General features: G+C 32.6%; 4 protein-coding genes across 4 annotated transcripts; 2 read left to right on the plus strand and 2 right to left on the minus strand.

Moving 5' to 3' along the window:
* Window positions 1-698: 698 nt before the first annotated feature.
* Window positions 699-1,806, plus strand: LOC145062795 (triphosphate tunnel metalloenzyme 3-like). The gene has a single exon (XM_079010389.1). It carries the CDS (start codon window positions 1,066-1,068, stop codon window positions 1,693-1,695), a length of 630 nt encoding a protein of 209 aa, XP_078866515.1. The 5' UTR covers window positions 699-1,065; the 3' UTR covers window positions 1,696-1,806.
* Window positions 1,807-5,054: 3,248 nt separating this feature from the next.
* LOC145063252 (uncharacterized) lies at window positions 5,055-6,723 on the minus strand. The gene is made up of 3 exons (XM_079010845.1): window positions 6,349-6,723; window positions 5,756-5,790; window positions 5,055-5,639 (listed from the first exon to the last, which is right to left on the minus strand). Exons 1-3 carry the CDS (start codon window positions 6,478-6,480, stop codon window positions 5,255-5,257), a joined length of 552 nt encoding a protein of 183 aa, XP_078866971.1. The 5' UTR covers window positions 6,481-6,723; the 3' UTR covers window positions 5,055-5,254.
* A 4,207-nt stretch (window positions 6,724-10,930) lies between these two features.
* LOC145062851 (protein S-acyltransferase 24-like) lies at window positions 10,931-14,732 on the plus strand. The gene is made up of 13 exons (XM_079010438.1): window positions 10,931-11,413; window positions 11,779-11,919; window positions 12,021-12,133; window positions 12,207-12,286; window positions 12,366-12,529; window positions 12,746-12,878; window positions 12,964-13,063; window positions 13,173-13,230; window positions 13,370-13,447; window positions 13,534-13,632; window positions 13,715-13,793; window positions 13,910-14,058; window positions 14,136-14,732. The coding sequence occupies exons 1-13, from the start codon at window positions 11,147-11,149 to the stop codon at window positions 14,583-14,585; spliced, it is 1,911 nt and encodes a 636-aa protein (XP_078866564.1). The 5' UTR covers window positions 10,931-11,146; the 3' UTR covers window positions 14,586-14,732.
* A 247-nt stretch (window positions 14,733-14,979) lies between these two features.
* On the minus strand, window positions 14,980-19,853 carry LOC145062850 (protein PHOX4-like). The gene is made up of 3 exons (XM_079010437.1): window positions 17,143-19,853; window positions 16,252-16,475; window positions 14,980-15,281 (listed from the first exon to the last, which is right to left on the minus strand). The coding sequence occupies exons 1-2, from the start codon at window positions 19,052-19,054 to the stop codon at window positions 16,324-16,326; spliced, it is 2,064 nt and encodes a 687-aa protein (XP_078866563.1). The 5' UTR covers window positions 19,055-19,853; the 3' UTR covers window positions 14,980-15,281; window positions 16,252-16,323.
* Between the last annotated feature and the right edge of the window lie 1,810 nt (window positions 19,854-21,663).

Consider the following 21,663-nt stretch of genomic DNA (forward strand, 5'->3'; position numbering starts at 1 on the left):
AAATATGTTTTTCACTTTTTTGTTCATCAAATTCATATAAAAATTTTAATACATATTGAAATTTTAAAAAACAATAACGTATTTTATAAAAACTTATAATTAAAATATACATTACAAATACGATAACATATGCTATTAAACATGTCATTAACCTATATATTACAATAATAATCTAATAAAAACCAACAAGTGACAATACTATTATTTATTTATTTATTATTTATTTAAAAACGTGTATGTTTAATATTTTTATAAATGTATGTATAATATTTATTTATAAGTTTATTATAAATATAATCGTTTGTATTTAATATTAATGTAATGAAAGAAATATAAATTATATATTTGTTAAAACTAAATTAGTAGAAGGGTGTGTTTAATTATCTATGTAAGTTGAAATAATAGAATATACTTTTTGGGAGTAAAAATGTGGTAAAAAATGAAGTATAGTTGAAGATGAAACACTATTTGCCCCGTTTTTTACTCCATTTTTTGGGAGAAAAAATGGAGGTGGGTTGGAAATGGTCTAAGGGAGTTTAACGGAGAGACCAAATGTGTGACAAAACCATTACTTAAGGACTATCAACGTTAAAGTTAAAAAAGGGAAACTTGATTTAGAAAAGCCATTAAACCATATGGACCGAAAATGTAATTTTGTATAAATACTTTAAACTTGGGGTAGTCGGGTCGGGTACCCAATACTCCCATGAACGGTGCTTCTTCACCACCATAGCAAGTTAGCAACCATTTCCATCGCGCAAATCCGGAAGATGCTGAGGAGGAAACCAAGTATGCTCGAAGTCAAAATCGAAGACAAAGAAGAACTCGAAGAATCTCGCAAGCGTGCCTCCGCCGCCACCACCACCTTCAATCCCACCGGCGCTACCTCTCTCCTCCACCACTTCAACAACTCCTCCTCCTCGGCCACCACTTCCAAATCTCAGCGCATAGGCCTCTCCTCTTAATAATCCACTCAAACCCCCTAAACTCGTAGTCGATAGTTTTTTCATTTTTGTTCTTGCAGTTTCTGTGAATCCCTTTACCGATCCAAAACCCTAATCCAGAATGGAAGTTGAAGTGAAGCTCCGCATACCCGATTCCGAAACGTACAAAACCCTAATTTCTCTCCTCTCCCCTTTCCACATCAGAACCCACAACCAACACAACAATTTCTTTGACGGCGTCGCCGGTCAACTCTCATCCCAGCGCGCAGTCCTCCGCATCCGCTTCTACAACGACCAACCCACCACTAAATGCATCATTTGTCTCAAAGCAAAAGCCGTACTAGTAAACGGAGTGAGCAGAGTCGAAGAAGACGAAGAAGAACTCGATCCAACAATTGGCCAAGAATGTTTAACTGACCCAAACCGTTTAGGATCTCTGGTCGAATCCTCAAGAATCATGAAAAGGGTCAAAGATGAATTTTTTGGTGAAATCAACGATGTTGAAGGGCTAGGGTTTGTGTGTTTGGGTGGATTTAAGAATCTAAGAAATGTGTATGAGTGGAAAGGGTTGATGATTGAAGTGGATGAAACAAGTTTCGATTTTGGTACACTGTATGAGATTGAGTGTGAGAGCACTGAGCCTGAGAAAGCTAAAGAACTGATCGAGGAGTTCTTGAAGGAGAATGGGGTTTCTTATTCCTATTCAGTCGCTTCAAAATTTGCCATTTTTCGATCTGGGAAGTTGCCATAGTAAGTTAAATTCTTCAATTTACATGTTTACTACGTTCTTGAATGAGTTCATGGATATGTATTTCTGGTTTTAAATTGTTTCCTGAAATAATAATGTGTTCGTTTCTCTTAATTTAGACTTTTTTGGTTGATTGCACTGTCAACAGAATTGAGTTGCTTTATTCTTGATTTTGTATTGGTATAAAAGACCAGATATGGCTTTGTTATGATGTTTGGGATCATGTGATTTCGATGCTGATTCACATTTTTCTTTTATTTTGGATCATCATATTCTATGATTACTGCTGTTATTCGAAACTTCAAAATGTGTTTTTTCATCACATTGGGGACTTGAGTAATTCTTGAAATGGGTGTAAATTGATGCAAGAATCGAAATATAGTTACATTGAAATCGCAAGTTTGGTAGTAAATGAGTACATAATTGAATCTTGATGGAATTTACAAAATCCTGGCTGATGAATTTCAACCTTCCATCTTCAATGCATGAAATTCAATTCATAGGATTTCATTTTTGTGTCTCAATTTTTTTTGGTCATGAATTCCATTTCATTTGTTGCAAACTGAATACTTGAGAGAATTTAATAAACTTGAGATTACAATTTCTTACAAAACCTTTTGCAAGTCAAACACCACTTTTAATAGTCAAACACCACTTTTATGTTTAGGTAGCATGAAGCTTAAAGCTTTTGGTTGTAGCTTTTATTTGTATAAAGTGTTTGATAAAAGTAGTTGTAAACTTTTGAAATGGGTAAAATTACTTGAAATCAAAATGCTAAAAACTCTCAAAAGCTATTTGAAGTGGCTTTTTGATTATGAGGTTTTTGTTTACAATAAAAGCTAAAAGCTTATGCTACCAAATGTAGCTTGTTTCTTTAATTCAAGTTTTTTTTTTTCATAAAATCTAAAGACTCTCAAAAGCTCTTTGCTGAAAATACATCAACTTTATGGCACTTATCTAACTTTATTAAACTCACAATTTTATATTTATGATATACTTAATTGAAATAATAGATTTTTTTATGAGGTTGCATTATATTTGATATGTATTGGATTATGACTTCGATTTACAAGTTGTACTCCATTACGTTATATCGAAAATTGCAATGAATTATTGTTTAGATTTGCTTCTCTTATTTGCAAAAGTACTAGGCATAAGCTAGAGGGAGTGGTGACTTAGGATTTGTCACAACTCTTCAAAAGTTTGATATTTAGAAGACGAGGTTTGCTACTTTTGCCATGCAACACACTTTAAAAAAAACAGAAAAAAATATATTTTATATAAAAACTAATATATAAAATTAAATCTTTTTATTAAAGTACCAAGAACAAATACACTTGAAATTAAAAGACAACTTAAAATCAAAAAACACACAAGACACTTGAAATTAAAACACATGAAACATTAAAACAAACATCAACTTAAAATAAAACACAAAACAAGTTTATTTGACATATTGATGTCATTTTTCCCACACCGTCTCACAACTTGCTAAAACTCAACAAACTGAAAAGGTTTGTCAGTTGTTTCACGGAAAACCTCAAAAGCATTGACGAATATTTTTTTTTCATTTTCATCGTTTATTGCGTCACGCCTTATCCTAAGAAACATACTTTGAAACTGCATTGCAGCTGTGTTTGTATGTCTATTTGGAGAAGAGTTGATATTTACTTCGACGTTGATAGACATCATGGTTGTATCTTTCGCAGACTCTCCTCCACAAAATAGGCGTGTCGACGTTGATGTTGATTGGCTCTTCAGTTACATCGATCAATGAACGAGCCAATATGGTTTCTTCATCCGTAGTCCAAACATGAACTATTTTTAAAGATGAAGTTTGAAGTAGATAGAAAATAAAAAGGTTAGGAGAGTTGAATGAAGGTTTTAATGTGGTAAAAAATATATCTAATCCAACCGCTAAGCTACAACTCCCACTTTTGAAGTGTAGCATAAGGACCATATGTTTTGCGGTTAGTTTTGGACTACTACTACTACTACAAATCAAAGGCTTCATGTGATATGGTCTTTATCCTTGGATTTTTTGAAATATGAACTCTCTAACATTAATAGTTACCTCCTTTTCAATGTAAATGTGCAAATTGCTTCATCTTACATTGTGCCTCAAGAGGGTGCATCCTTGCATTGTCTAGAATCTCACCACAATCCAACAAATGTTGTTTCATAATTTCCAATTTTGTTGAATTTGGTTTGTATCTTAATAGTAGGGATTGTCCACACCCATATAAAATTTGAAATAGTGAGATCTTTAGACCGGAATGGTATGTCATAGTGTACCAATATTCCGCATACAACAACCATTTTAACCGTTGCTAAAGTCAGGGGTTGCATGATAGTAGAAAAAATAAAAATTTTAAAAAAATTCGAAATTTTTTCCACTGCAGCCAAAAAAGTCATGGGTTGCCGGTGCCACCCTGGATACCCCTGAATCCGCCCTTGACAGTAATTACTTCTCTAATCCTTTGTATACCACCTCCGATTGACCATATATTTGAGGGTGGTATGTCGTGTTGTACTTAAGTTGCATCACGTGTAATTTAAACATCTCTTTCCAAAAGTGACTACGAAATTTTTTAGCCTCATATGAAATAATAGACAACGGAATCCCGTGTAATTCGACCACCTCTAACACGAAGACTTCTACTATTGATAAGACTATGAAGGGGTGTTTTAACCCAATATAATGTCCATATTTGCTCAAGGGATCTACGACTAAGAATAACATGTAGCTCATTTGATGTTGGCAACCCCTCAATGAAGTCCATTTAGATTTCTTCTCAAACTTCCATGTCAAGGGGTACATGTTGAAGCCTTTATGTTTGATTGTCCCTTCCAACATTAATCTTTTTCAGAAGAAAATGACATAATTTTTTATCTCTCACGTGTAATAAATCAAATTTTGTTGTACATGTCTTATTTTTAGTACTATTTGAGCGTAATCAATTAAGTGGTCCACACAAATAATTACAGTGTATGTAGGTCCATAGTAAGAGATACGTCACTATATACGTTTCTGTATGAATTGATTAGAGCATTATCGTCTTCATTAGCTTATTCTTCATCTTCAACATAGCTAATATGTTGATTTGGGTATTGATTAAACATTGAGGATCCTCTCAAACCATTAATTAATTTGGTATTTACCAAAGACAAACAATATAAACATAAGTCAAGATGAAGAAAACAAACAAAATAAACACATTACACAAATCAAGATGAAGAATTTAAATGTAACTCTAAGAACCCTAAAATCTACAAAAGAGATGTTATGAACCAACTATGAACCCTAGTCATTGACATTATCCCAACAAAGAAAACATCATAACCATATAAATAATCATCTCTTCTCTAAAACACACAAATCCCAAGATTATTCATCAAGGGAATATTAAATATATGCAAACCAATCAGTTCATGACAATAAAACATGAGATCACAATCATTCTAAGAAAAAAAAAAGATTCAGATAGTTAAATTAATAATCCTACACTCTGAAATCCCACAAGACATACCTAATAAAAACTTACCCTTTCTACCAAATACTTTACTTTCTCTTCTTAGCAGGTGGTTGTTCTTCTTCATCATCATCATCTTCCTCCTCTTCCTCCTCCTCCTCATCATCATCATCACCATCATCATTTCCCTCTTCATCATCATCATCATCATCGTCGTCGTCATCATCATCATCATCATCATCGTCGTCTTGATTACCATTTGCCTTAGGATCTTCACTAGGGTCTTCTTCATCATCATCATCATCATCCTCTCCCCCTTCTTCTCCTGAGAAATCTTCATCTCCAGCATCATCATCTGCCTCCTCTGCATCATCTTTTTCATCATTGTCATCATCATCATCATCATCATCATCACTCCCTTCTTTAGCTTCATGTTCAGTCTTGTCCCTCTTGTGAAGCTCAGAGAAAAGAAACCTGCAAGTTTCAAGATTTTATTTTATTTATTACCACAAATTGACAACAAACTGTTTATATAAAAAGACCCAATTCCCAAATAAAACTCCAAAAAGCATGAAAAAAAAAAAAGTTACCTTGATGTAACTACATCATTGATAAGAGGTCCTGTCTGAAAAGTGTAAACATATTAAATCTTAGAGCTACAACATATGAAAAGATTAATATGAACTAAAAATGATATTTTGAATTTACCCTTTGTTAAATAAGGCATGTAATATTCTCAAAATCAATATAAATTTGTTAACTATTATTAACCAAACAAGAAAATGTTCAATGAAAGACAAAAAATCACAAATTTAACAAGAGCCAAACAATAATGTTCAGAAAATAATCAAAACATCAAACACCTGGTGGGCATCCAAATACAGCAAAATCTAACGTATATACAAACGATGATTATGTCATAGACATAAACAAACAAAACAAGAACATGTTTAAAGTTTCCACGGGACATTAAACAGCAAAAAGACACATAAAAGAATGTGATTGTAAGTCAAAATCAAAATATAGAAAGCGACACATTAAACTCGAGGAGCGAAAACCCCAATTCTTTAACAGAAACAAATAAAAGTAACAGCAAATTAAGTTCAATTGTTTACAGTGAACTTAAAAGTAAAAGCAACTGAAACAGAAACAAAAAGGACAAAGGGTTCGTGAATAGATATACCATCATGAGAAGGAACGCAAGGGATCTATGAACAGACACAAAGGTTTCAGAAATCAAAGCTTCAGCAAGAAAAGGCGTCATCTTTCTCTGCAAAAAACCCAAATCAGAGGTGAAAGATTTAGCGACTTCCATTGTGAAAACCCAGAGAAACTATCTCGTGAAACCCACTTAAAAATTCAATGAATTTGTGAAAAGATTTTCTGAGAAATTGAAATTGAAACTGGAGCTGAAACTACTGAAACGGAAACGACTGTTGGTTAAAAAGAAAAAGAAAAAGGAGGTAAAAAACTAGACTAGGAAAGTAGACTGGGAGTGTTGGGTTAGGGTTCGGATGTGGAAACTTCGGGGGGTGTCGGAGCAAAAGATGTTTTTGTTTGTTTGAATCAGGAAAGGGGCTAGGGTTTTGTCTACAAGCAAAGGGAGTCGATTTTCTCATAATGGTAATTTTGACTTTGACTAAAAACTTTATAATTCATTCATATAAATCGGGGTTAACTGTTAATAATTTTAGTAAGAAGAAAAAAATTTAGACTAATTTTCTAACTATTTTCAAGATTTAGCAAAAAATAAATAAATAAATGACTCAGATGAAGTGTTATAGAGAATTATGGGTTGTGATTTCAGGCCATAACCATGTATAATATATTTTTTTTAAATGAATTTTGTCATATAAAAATAACAAAGAATTACAAATACATCCATTTTATTACTTACTTTACAAAAATAGTTAAAATTTAGTTTTTTTTTTTAAATAGTCATTAAAACCGCAAATGAAGCTTCCTTATCTGCAGTTACATCTATCCGGCTTCAATTTCACGGTTTTAGGGGAGACACGACTTCAGTTTCATCATACGAACTACGGTCTCGTGGCCCGTCTTTAGTTTTAGTAGCAGATATAAAAAAAAGTAATTTCTAACAAGGTGAAATCACATATGACATTTCGGCCATCTACGATTTCTTCTCATCTCAGTTTCAGTTTCGTTTTTTGTTTCATATGAGTTTTCCGATTTTCGGGGAAAATGACCAAAAAACATACACATAACTAGTAAATAAGAGCGTACATGATAAAAAAAACTAAAGAAAACATCAATTACAAAAGTTACGTTCTTCAACCATAAAGAGAGAGAATCTGAACGCTTGAGTGTAAAATATGAGCTACACATTTCTTAGGCTTGAATATAATTGGCTATTGGGCATGTAACAACCCAAAAATACTAAGTAAAACTTTTTTGTTTTTAAGTCAACCAAAACCATCATAAATTCTTTTCAAACCATCGAAAACATATCAGTGTGAAAATAATTATCAGAGTACAATTCCAAAATCATCAAAACTAATTAATGGTGGGTGTGATGCGATCAAGCCGGATCCTTCCTTTTTGAACCAAAAGTACCTGAAAAAACATTTAAACACAAACCGTATATACATATCACGTGTACATATCATATATACATATCATACATACATATCACGTGTATACATCATACATACATATCAACCCTAAGTTGTAACGAGTCTATTTCATCCGTGAGTCCCTTCCAACTCTTTGAGTCTCTTCCGACTCCTTCGGTATCTTTCAACCGGTATGAGTCTATTTTACCTCTATATCTAAGCATACAGTCATACTAGCAAGAGTCATAAAGACAACAGGCACATACAGACATATCAACAAGTGTCACAAAGGATAATTATCATCCTACAACATAATTTAGTGGGCCGACATTGGTGCCTTTGACCCACAAGTACGATGAGGAGACTCACCTAACAAATGATGATCAACTGCTACTGTTCCTACTGCCACAAATACAGATGTTATAACTACCTATACAACCATACAAAGTACACCCTTAACTTTCCTTCCAAAACTAGGGGTTTGACCAAACGTCAATGTAAGTCAAAAGTTAAAGTCAACGATCAAAGTTGACTTGGCACGTCATGGCCATCCTTGGCCACGTCGTGGCCCTCAAACGACAAAACATATGCGTTTTCCCAAGTTGCCACGTTGTGGCAATCTAGGCCACATCATGGACACTAGGTCCAAAGTGTCTTAATGGATCAAGTCGAATCTTCTGGTCCCAAAGGTTCTAAAGTCCATATTTGATCATTTTTTATTGTCTAAATGGATAAAGTTTTCAACTTAATCACTTGAGACTCACCAAGAGGTCTAGATCTCAAGTCTTAGGTCCATAACGTACAACCATAGCATGGGCTTAACCAAGAAGCACTTAAAGATTTGTATTTTTTAGACATGCATGTCCAATGCATGTATTGGACTAAACTTAGGTCAGCATGGGGTTTTATGACCAAAATCTTATGCATGGCTCAATCAATTAACCAAACATCAGATCCAAACCATGAACCACTCCAAATGATCCAGAGATTCATAAAGTTGCAACTTTTATGAAATCTGACCATCTCAACTAACAAGATCAAAAAGAAAATATGACAAAATTCAAGATCTAGCAACTTATTATAAAAAAGATGGAGCCCTGAGCACTTACAAGGGTCCAAAATCAAGCTAGGAAGGGAGATGGGGACTTTCTTGCTAATCTTTGGCTTACTCCTTGCTTCTTCCTTCAAAATCTCTCAAAAGCACTGAAGCTGAAAACCGGATGTTACACCATGAAACCAAAGACAAGTCACAAAACAACATCATATATGATGAAATCAAAGGTTTGTTCTCCCCGATTATGACTAAACCAAAGTTGACTAGACAAAACCGAAGATGAGGTGGCCCCATACGTGGTTTTAGTAGCTATTTTTTGAAAAACCATATTTTTTTGCAAAGTAATTAACAAAAATATCTATATTTGTAATTTTCTCTAAAAATAACATTGGAAATCTGCAAATCATAATGGCTTATGAGGAAATTGCAAATGGTCAAGTCCATCTGTGATTTCATTAGGTAAAAATGACAAGATTCAAAAAAAATAATAATATATACATGAAACCGTATGTGAATGCCCTAAATCACATTCTATTAAATGGAACCACATCAGTTTATGAAGCCTCATCTACGATTTAAATAGCTAGTTGGATAAAAAAAAAGTTGTTAATTAAAGAATAAATACAAAATTAAGCAATTTTTTTCTTTTTAATATAATTTTTTGATATGTTACATATTAGATAAAGTAACAAAAATGTATTTTGATGATTATTTATATTATAGTAATTTTAATATTATCTATTTAGTACGATTTAATATTATGGAAATTGACAAAAAAGAACTCATGTTATTAATATATAACTACAAAGAATTGGTTTTAAAGTTTTTATCAAATGAAATCTTATTTTAGTATTGATTATTATTATTCTAAAATATGTGAATGTTAATCAATATCATATAATCTTAAGAAGTAGAAATGATGTGCACAAGTTGAATCTGAAAACAAAGCTAACAAGTATTGAATTTGAAAACAAAGCTAACAAGTCTAGAAAGGTATACACATTCTACTTTTATTTATTTGTTTATTATAGCATTATGTCCACGTGCATTTAAAAAATTCAGATATACCATATATGCAATTTGAATCCAGCTTCATTTTGGGTTACAAAGACAATTTGAAGCTTGGTTTGGTGGTAAAAGCATTGGTTTATAAAACTAAATGTCTCAAGTTCGAAATTGATTGCTTACTTGAAGGGCCATGATTTTTTTTATTTGCTTAGAGTCTTCAAATTGGTTGAGCCGCCCCTAGTTTCATCAATATGACGCTGATAAGTCGTCTACATGAATTTAAAAAAATATTTTTTAATTTAATTCATCTTTGTGTTCTTCTATTACAACATTATACTTAGAAGATTTTATCTAATCATAGAAGATTAAATCCATATTCAAAGTAGTTTTCTCTGCTATAATTGGATAAAAATTTCAAAATACAATGTTATAATAGAAGAACACAAAGATAAACTAAATCAAAAAATAGTTTTTTAAATCCATGTAGATATCATGTAAACACCATATGGATCAGGCTAGATTAGAATTGCATACATGGTATGTCATGTCTATGTAGACATGTTACCTACTTAATTTGAGACATATTATGTGACATTAGCCAAATCGATACATTTACATAATTTTACAATCCTAGGCTTGGGGTGACCCTACATTTATGTAAAAATTAAGGTCAAAGATGTTCGGTGATGCCCGTTTATGTAAAATAAGACAAAGATACTAAATTTTGTCCGCGGATCATTTATGTCGATAAGAACAGTTTGCTGTCTATGGACCACTTTTGTATTAGAAAACCAAAGATTCTAACTTCGGTTTAAAAACTGAACCGTATAGTTTCTAAACTTTAAATAATGAAAATTTTAGTTTTCGGTTCGGTTTCGACCAAAAACTGCAATGAGTTACGTACCCCTAGTTGATGATGTTGCTATTGATGTTATAACACTACTAATGAGATTAAATCTAAAATCAAATCCATTAGTAAAAAAATTAATGAAAAAAAAAATCATTTTTGGGCCGTTACCCCCAAAAAAGGTTGTAAAAATACATGTAGCACTCTAATTTTATAGTCTATACTTAATATTCTTTTCGTACATTAGGAAATATATTTATTTCGGAATACTTGGAAATATTACAAGGAGTGATGTGTTTTTATTCGGTTGTTTCTGTTGTAATCTTCTGTTTACCGGACATCAGAAAGCCGTCGCATCATTACCGAGTCAACACCGACGCCTATCTCTCTCTCTCCGGAAAAACCCTAATTCGCATGAATACTCTAATTTATTGTTCAAGAATCCCCTTTGATCTATTACATTTCATTTGACGTATTAATTTTTTACCTCTAAATCGGCATGTCATCAGAGATCGAGGTCGAAGAAAATACAGATCCTACTGCTGCCGGAAATGGCAACGGAGCGGCCGAGGGAGGAGTGGGAGTGCCAGAGGAAAGCTTGAAGAATGACATTTACACTGCTGCAGCGTATGGTGATTTGGAGAAGCTTCGAAATTTGGTCGAGACAGAAGGTTGCTCCATTAACAAGCCTGACGATCAGGGATACCGCGCTTTGCAGTGGGCCGCCCTTAACAATCGTGTCGCCGCTGCTCAATACATCGTCGAGGTTTTCCCTCTTTTCCTCTGTTTCTATCTTCGCTCATGAAGATGTATACAATACTACAAGTTATGTAGTATATACACTCGTGATCAGTTTTATCTCAGCAATCCTCCACTTTACCTTTACTGGACAGAGTGATCCAAAAAGGATATCAGTAAAAGAAGCTTAAGCTAATATTATCAGTCACATACACGATATCAATTACAAAATACAAATTGTTGTAAATACTGATCAATGGATTGATCACTCTCTTTATTGATGCCAAAGAGTTGTCATTCAACTGCTTCTCCTTCATTCTATTCACATATTATGGTATTCTTTTTCATCTTTCTGTTTATGTGGTATTAACTTCATTTGAACGAAACTTTCAGCATGGTGCAGATGTGAATGCAGTGGATGTCAGTGGTCAAACAGCATTGCATTGGAGTGCTGTTAGGGGAGCCATTCAGATTGCAGATCTTTTGCTTGAAGAAGGTGCTCGTGTTAATGCAGCTGATGTATTTGGATATCAGGTGTGTATTTAGGGCATTGAATTCATTTCAGTTTCATGGATTCAATTTAGGGCACTGTCAACAAAGATTCTATTTCATTATCAAATTTGAATTTGTTACAGGCCACTCATGTTGCTGCACAGTATGGTCAAACAGCTTATCTGTATCACATGGTCACAAAATGGAATGCAGATCCAGATATTCCTGATAATGAAGGAAGAAGCCCTTTACATTGGTACTTGAATCTCTTCATTCTACTATAAACTCCAACTCTATATTGTCCCTTAATTCAAGAGTTTGTTTTGTAGGGCTGCATATAAAGGTTTTGCAGATAGTATACGTCTTCTTCTCTTTCTGGATGCATATAGAGGGCGTCCAGACAAAGAAGGTATTGTATTTTAAAGACTTTTGATCCATCATTTTTGTTTGTGAGATAGTTGCTTACAATTAGATCCTTGCAATTTTAGGTTGTACACCTCTACATTGGGCTGCAATCAGGGGACACTTAGAAGCATGCACAGTATTAGTGCAAGCAGGAAAGAAAGATGATTTAATGGTGACTGATAATACTGGCCTTACACCTGCACAACTTGCTTCTGATAAAAATCATCGACAAGTTGCATTTTTCCTTGTAGGTATTCCTTAATAATAATAATATTAATACCTATTATTTAGCGAAATAATTAGAAAATGACTGTAGGGACCATTTATAAAGAAATTTCAGTGGTTTCTTCGTATTCTCCATAAATATTGATAATTTTGCAAAATAATAGGTTTTTATTCACAATAATATTTTCCTTTTTTTTTTTAATCAATCACCTTATTATATATTATATATATTCTCCAGGGTAATGCTAGGAAGTTGCTTGAAAAACGTTACGAGGGTACATTTGGAAAACTAACAAAACTAGGGCTAGCACCAGCACTTCTGTGTGTAATATTTGTGCTACTTTTGACCTATATCAATTCAGTCATCATGGGTATTTATATTTTTCAATCCTCTCAAATAAATTAATATATATTTATCATCTAATAATAGTATTTCTTAATTCTTATTGTCTGCAGCTTCAAATTTACCAAAATTAACAGCTGGTTCTGCATTTTTTGCATGGATTGGTGTCACATTAGCAAGTGCAGGATTAATTCTTTTCTATCGCTGTAGCTGGTAAACTTATTTTATTTTTATTTTTACTCTTGAATTTTATAATAATAACTTCAATTTTTTATAAAAAATGACATGTTGATGATGTTGGTGTCCTTTGTGGTTTTTGTAGCAAAGATCCAGGTTACATTAAAGCCAACAGGAATGAATCCAAAGATACAAGAGATGATGTAAGCTTGTGTTATAAATAAACCTCACCATTGTGCATAAACATATATATTTTTTTTCTCTCAATGAATTGCATAAAATAGAAATGAACTTTACTTTTCATCAATTTATAAATTCGTATTTTTTGTTTGTATCGAGTAGGAGCCTTTACTTAAGCTTGAGGTGCGGGACCCGGCTTTGCTAGCTGGCAATTGGAATCAACTCTGTGCGACTTGTAAGGTAATAGCATACATGATACATCCCAAATGTTTCTCCTTTTTTTTTTTAAATATTTATTATTTTATTTATAAATTTTGATAAATTAGATTGTTCGACCTCTTCGAGCGAAGCATTGTTCAACATGTGAGCGATGTGTGGAACAATTTGACCATCACTGCCCTTGGGTATCCAATTGTGTCGGAAAGGTTTGTAATTTTTTTTATTATAAAAAATTATATAATTTTTACATTTTTCTCCTTCCATTGACCATTTTTTTTTAAATTTCAGAAAAACAAATGGGATTTTTTGGTTTTTCTTGTTCTGGAAGTTTTTGCCATGTTGATAACCGGCACAGTTGCACTTACAAGTATGGTTTCTCTCTTCATTTATTTGTTTATTAATAAAAAAATAAATACAAATAAAAGTAGATTACTATTTTTTTTACATTTAATAATAATAGGAGTAGTATTGATTTTGATGTAGGAATTGTGAAGGATCCATTGGCTCCATCTTCTTTTGGGGGGTGGTTGCAACATGTTGGTAATCAACATCTTGGTGTTCTATTATTTCTAGTTTCAGATTTTTCACTCTTGATTGGTGTCGCAGCTTTAACTTGTATGCAAATTTCTCAGGTATTTTTTCCCCATTTATTAAATTAAATTAAAATTATATTATTATAGAATCAATTTATTTTTTTAATTGGTGAAAGGTGGGTCGAAATATCACAACAAACGAAATGGCAAACATGATGCGATACAACTACTTAAGAGGAAACGGAGGTCGATTCAGAAACCCATACGATCACGGCTGCAAGAAAAACTGCTCCGATTTCTTAATCAACGGCTACAACGAAGACATCGAGGTCGCAGAAGAACCCTCCTCCGCCGCCGCCGCCGATCAATTCGACGGCATCAACATGATGCCGATGACTGCTTCGAGTCTAGCCCTAAACTTACAAAACGGAGGACCTATTGCTTCCGCCGCCGCGGCGGCTGCTGCCGCAGGTAGTGGTGGTGGTGGTTATTCTCATCAAACGAATGGAAACGGCCACCATGTTCATTCTCCCGGTTGTAGCCATGGTAAGCCGAAAACGGAGTCGGTGCCTTTAGGGTTAGGGTTAGGGTTAGGTCGAGGTTCGCGATCTAGGGTGGCGTTATGATTATATATGCTCTTTTTCCTCTATATGGTACACAGATGAGGGGTAAAATGGTAAATCATTTTTTCTAGTGTTGAGTGGAAGTTATACATTGAAATATTTTGTATACATCGATTTTTTAATCAAGCAACAATAGAAGTTTTCAGTGGATATGACTTTTCATAAACAAGAAAAAGGAATATATTTTTGTTTAAGGTTAACTAATTATTAGCATGAAATAGCAATGTACTTTACTTTACTTTTTTTTTTTTTTTTTTAAATCAGTATAGCAATTTGGAACTCATTATATAGCAATGTACTTATATTTTATTTACACGTAATAGCAACATACTTACAATTCTTTAAACATATAGCAATATACTTATATATATTTTTTTACTGATATAATAACAATATGTAACAAGCAACGTATTTCTTTATTGATAATAGTAAATAGTAACAAACAAAGTATAAGTGAAGGCATTGTGTGCAAAAGCCAAAATCACTTTCTACTAAATCAACATTGGTTACATAATTAAAGAGTATACACCAACTGAATAAAACTTGCAAGCCAAAACAACAAAAATAACTCTATATGACCTTAAAAACAAATACTTTAAAAAATTAAAGTATTTTTCACCAATTTACGTAACTACCCCTCCGTGTTATCTACTATGTTTTGTCGTGATACTTACAACTCACCTGCAATGCAATAGTACCCTGCAGAAAAGATCGTATCAGTTTCTAGCTCGAGAGAAACGTTAAAAAAGGGTAAATTAAGAAATCAATAGGGCACCATGTGAAAAACTATAACATGGCAGTGAGGGTATAATTGTCATTGTCACAAGGACATGAAGAAATTACACAGAAAAACGGTAATGTGTGTGCATGAGTAAGATGCTAACATGCGGACGTCGTAAGATTGTTGTGAAATGTCTAAAATGCCCCTTAAAAATGGCTTGTAATGTGGCAAAATGGGTGGAAATATCAGTTTCTACCTCAGAGTTGAAGGTTTGTTTGGTTTAAATTGAATGGAATGACAAAGGAATGGAATGAGTAAGAGAATGGAATGAACCATTACATTCCGGTATCATGTTTGGTAGGCAAACAGAAATAGAAAAAGTCATTTAATAGTTGAATTTGAATTAAATTCATAAATAAAGACAAAATATTCTTCGATTTAAATAAATTATGATTCATAGTGAAAAAAAAGTATTATATGTTCATTGTGAATGTATTTTAAATATTTATTAAGTCGTTAAAAAAGATCATTAAGAGTAGAATTGTCATTGTTACAAGAAAATCAAGAATCAAGAATCAAGAACAGAACATGTGCACATGAATAAGAGGATGTTAGATTTTGACACACGAAAATTACGTAACAAAGACATGTTATAAGGCATTTATCATTGGACCATTAGTTAATGTCGAAAATACCCTTTGATGAGAAAGGGGGTTTTGCCAAAAATGAGATTTTATGATCAATACAAGACAACTCCTAATGAAAATTGTTGAAAGTTTTCGTGGGACATAGGTAGTAACAAGGAAAAAAATGGTTGACTACAAGCAAATGTCCTAAATGCCCTTCAACAACAACAAACCACGGGAATCTTGTGGATCCAAATAAGTAAGTCCAATTCTCTATCACAATTAAAATGGGCAAGAAAGTAATTTTAGATAGAAGAATTACCAAGTAGTTGGACATGGAACAAGAAGCACCCGTTTTCCTTTTGCATGTAATAACCAGATCTTGAAATGGCACTCATTGTGCATGTTCAAAGGCGTAAAACAACTTAGAAACTCGTCTTCGAAGCAATGGTTCTAATCTAAAAGAAGGAACACCACTTTGCCATCTTTTCACTTCATACATTTCATGCCATGCTTGTACTATCTCATCAATATCAAAACCTAAACCTAAAGAACATAAGAATTTAAGGTCAAAACTTGCTTCCAAGATTTCTTAAAATCAGAAGAAAATAAGCAAAATTTCAAACAAAAAGGGCTCCATATGACTTGATTGGTTCCGTATTTTGAAAAACGTCCAAAATGGTGGTCTATAAGAGACATAATTTTTTTTTCTCATTAGGTGTTGTTGGATAAATGATGTTTAAAAAACAAATGGAAAAACGACAACATACTTGGAAAAATGGAAGGAAAAGAAATGAGAGTGATTTCAATTTTGTAAAAAGTTAGGACTTAATATGGAAAGTCTCGTTTCTCTGACTTTATCTATTAAATCGTTCTTTATGCGTTAAGTAAAATAAAAGGGTAAAATGGTCATTTCCCATATCTAAAAAATCCATATGGTCCAAAAAAATAAACAATCTTTAAGCATCCAACAAACAACATTTATCCGTACAACAATTATTGTGGAAAACGAGGTGTTATACACAAAGACTGTTTCTTTGTTGGAGTGTCTGAATATGACTAAATCACCATTTTGCCCTTTTAATACTCCAACAATCAAGTTTCACCATATTGTCAACTAATTGATTCCGACAAATATGGATAGGATTTTTGTACCTTTTTTTTTACCTCGAATTAACGTAAAATTTTCAAGAAAAATAAGGAACCAAAATACCTTGTGGTGCATCAACATTAGAACAATGATTCTTTATCATCACAGCAATATCCGTATGAGAAACACCCGCAACTTCAAATTTTTCAACAGCAATCTCCAAACATTCATGCCAAAAATCAAGCCCTAATTTATATTCCATACTTGATCTTTCATAAAGCATAGTACCCCACAAAACATTTATCAAAGACCTCATATTTCCACCTTCTTTTTTATCACCTTCCTCCCACATTCCCATACCCTTTTCCATATTTTCTTCCGCTTTATTATAAAGTTCAATAACCTCATTCGAATCCCACTTTTGAATATCATCATTTTTCTCAATCTCATAATACCAACGTATTTTCGCCTTCTCAAATTCCTCATGTCCTAAAGCCAAAAAACCTTCGTAAAAATCAGGCTTCACTTTGATTGCCTTTTCATACATCTCACCAGCTTTTGAATACTCATTTTGTGCCCATTCGTATAAATCTTTTTTTGATTCTTCAAAAACCCTTTTTCTCGCTTTTGACATATGCACATTTCCACAATTAAACAAAGCCAAAGCTGCCATTTCTTGAAACTTATCGGCTGCTTTATTAAAAAGTTCTTGCGATTCTTCACTTGTTAACGCATCCTCCATAGCCTCCATGTACAACTTCATACCAATTTCATGAAGATCCAAATACGAATCTGAATTAAACCCGACATAGTTCTTGAAAACCTCTGAAAATTCTAGAATCCAATCATCGATACAAGATTTTGAATTTAAAAGCTTTTTCTTCTTTTCTTGTCTTCTAAAATGGTCGAAAAATGGATCTTGCTCGGGGTTGACTTCTATGATGTGAAGTTTGACCGAAGTTTGATCCGAAAGTGATTCCGCCCATCTTAATTCTTCGTTTGTGGTTATTGTGACCATATCGCCCTCTTGATCTTGATATTTTATTAAAACAGCTCGTGAAAGTGGAAATCTTACGAATATAATTTCTCTTAATTCCAAAACATCGCAATTAATTGGAATTTTTGCCCATCTTATATCGTCTCCATAGACCAATTTTATACTCCTTTTTGGCTTGTTATTTTCTTCGCTAAATTTGCTTATTTTTTCATCCACAACCAACTTATCTTCGGTTTCTTTCTCCTCAATCTTGTCTTCGTTTTCATCCATTTGCTCAAGCATTTCACTTTTTTCTTCACTCACTTCTTTTTCATCCATATGCTCAAGTTTTTCACTTTTTTCTTCACTCACCATGAGAGTTTTTGAATCTTTTTCATCCACAACAACCAACTTATCTTTGGTTTCTTTCTCTTCAATCTTGTCTTCTTTTTCATCCATATGCTCAAGTTTTTCACTTTTTTCTTCACTCACCATGAGATTTTTTGAATCTTTTTCATCCACAACAACCAACTTATCTTTGGTTTCTTTCACTTCAATCTTGTCCACTTTTTTATCCATATGCTCAAGTTTTTCACTTTTTTCTTCTTCATTGACAATGAGATTTTTTGGCTCTATAAGTGATTTCACTCTATGGGCAATCTCAATTGCCATGATGTTTTTTGGTTCCATATTTAACACAAGATTAACATCTTTTAAAGCCAAATCGAGTCTATCTAAAGCTTCATAACACCTAGCTCGTTTCAAAAGTGCTTTACTATATTTCGGTGTAACTTCAAGGGCTAAATTACACTCATGAATAGCCCTTGGGAATTCGGTGATACCCATTTGCATGTAGCATGATGCAATGTTGGTTTGGAGATAAGAGACTGTTATGTGGTTTTTGGGAAGCAATTTGAGGGCTTTTTGGTAAATTGATATGGCACCTTCGTAATCTTTCTTTTGAAATAATTTGTTTCCCTCTTCTTTGTGTTCTTGTGCCATGGAAATGAAAATGATGGTGTCATTATCGTATTTATTTTTTCCTGACTTTTTACCCATTGTTGAACTAATGACAAAACTAGCTCAAGACATAAACAACCAAAAAGATGAAGTTTCTTGAAAATCGTGGGGGTTTTCAAGAATCAAGACAAAGTAATGTTATAGATTTTAATTCAAATCCTAAACATCAAATTATCGACTTGAAACAAACCCAAAAGACCCATCTACCTTAGATTAACGTATCTCCAAATTCACAATGAAATCTCACACAGAAACACCTTCACTGTGTGTGAGAAACTTCAAGAACTGAAAAAGATTATTTCTTGAAATCCTTTAGCTTTTTCAAGATAGCAATTACGTATCTCCAAACCCACAAGAAATTTTCACACATAAACTCACAACAAACCAAAACGACTCCCTTTCCTTGAATTATATATCTTCAAACCTACAAGATTATTTCACGCAGAACACCCTCACTGTGTGAAAGTTAAGATTCTAATAGCTTAAACCAAACTTGTACGTAAAGTCGTAAACCAAAACTAAAAATCCCAACTTGCTTTTTTCTATCAAAAAATGCACTATTGTTGCTTGTGAGATTGAAATATGACAAGAAAAGGGGAAAAAAATTCGAAAGGGAGAGATGATGATTCGTACGCAACTACCAGTCAAAATCTCTCTTGAAAATCGATATTAATCTAAATGAGTTAATGGGAAATTTGAGAAACATCAAAGGAAATGAATGGAGCTAAAAAAACTTATCTGGGATGAGATAAAATGTGATCTTTGAAGAACATCGAAAATTTGTGGAGCAGAGAAAAAAGCTTGCGTTCTTGAGCTTCTAATATTCGTTTTGGATGTGAAGCTCTGTTGGGAAGGTAATATTTACTGTTTACTTTTTAAATTGATTTAATTTTATGTAATAAACGTTTAAGATTAATGACGTAACGGCATAAAAGTTAAAGAAAAGGTAATGAGAGAATTTTGTTTTTAATTTTTTTCTTGGAAAATAGAATTAAATAATTCTTGAAAATCTTAGAGAATAAGAAGTGCAAGGAAAGTGGTCCCATAGTTCCCGTGAACTCCAAGATTGTTGGGTCCTGTTTTATATAAAAAAAAAAATTAAAAAATTAAAGGTTTATTTTTATCAAAATAATATTATTGTCTTGTTTTATTTTGATTCTAGATTTTAGATATTATGTTGATATACATTTACTTAAATTTTAAGAAAAGGTAACGATGATGTCAAAAGATGCAAGAAATGGTAAAAGCAAATTTGGCATCAGAACTATAAATCAATAAATAACGGTTACTATTTTTTTAAATACAAAATTGGCTTTTGAAGGCAATTAAGGTCTCTTTTTGAATCGATATTAATCTATAATTGATGCTATGTGGATGTGTCTTCGTGTTAAATTTGATGTTTGTGTTTCATTTTGAGAAAGTTAACATGTCTGAATCATATGAAATATAACATTATTTTTCTATTTAAATTTATTAATATATATTGGGCAATACCTATTTAAATATTTATTCATTGACAATTAATAAACTTGTCCAAACCGATCATAACAATACTTTTATTAATATATATTTTGAGCAACATGTATTCAAATATTCTAATTTCTGTTTATTTGGATAAAATAACATCTTTAATTTTTTATGCATTGACAATGCTTTGTACGTATTTTAATTATGGTATTATATAACGATTCGATGCTTAAGTAAGTTAAGATATTGTACTTACCTTTCGGACATAATGTTAAAATTAATACATTACATAAATTTAAGATAAAAAAATTAGCATGAAGTACATGAATCATGTGATACATTATATCCTTTTTAAGTGCATTTAATTCTTTTATTAAAAGGATTGGGTGTAAATCATAAGGATGGGATGTAAAACGTTATCTACTTTAAGCCACACATGTCAAGTGACCCTATTGTCGTCTGTCGACTTAACAGAAATCTACCAGAACTGCATTTGTATCCTGATATCAACTGCCGAAACCGTTACATGTCTAACGGCCAATCAGTTTCACTCCGTTAGTCAAAGTCAAACTATCAACAAATATGCTTAACTCGAACTACAAGCCAAGACACCTCCCCAAGCCCATTAATATTTTATTTAGGACTTTTCTTCGTATTTAAGTTTCCCAGTTTTCAGTTATATCTTTATGATATAAAAATAGAGTAAATTACAGTATTGGTCCTTTTTTTAAAATGGTGATGAATACATATAATTGTAGACTTCAACTTTATACCTGATACATGTCACACATGTCAAAGAATACCTAAGACAGTAAAATTGACTTGTGAGTGCATGAGTTTTAGACCCAAAATAATATTTGAAAATATGTTTTCTCATCTCATTCCTTCAAATGAATGACTTTCAAAATACATTTACTTTCCAAAAGTTTTTCTATATCGTGACTCACTTTGTCAAAATTTTGTCTTTTAAACAAAAGTCTTTACATTAAAAGACATTTCAAAACTAGTCGTTTATACTAAAATCTAAAGCCAAAAGCATGTTTCAAAGTTATAGAAAATAGTTTCAAACATGTATTCTCAGTTTATGCACCAAATCAAAATACTCACTCCAAATCAGTCGAATAGTTAAAATATTATAACTTATAGAATGTACAAAAAGCCCAAATACATATAGCTCAAAT

This window comes from Lactuca serriola, chromosome 7 (genome assembly GCF_051521515.1).
Source record: "Lactuca serriola cultivar US96UC23 chromosome 7, Lser_US96UC23_V15, whole genome shotgun sequence".
In the NCBI taxonomy this organism is placed as follows: domain Eukaryota; kingdom Viridiplantae; phylum Streptophyta; class Magnoliopsida; order Asterales; family Asteraceae; genus Lactuca; species Lactuca serriola.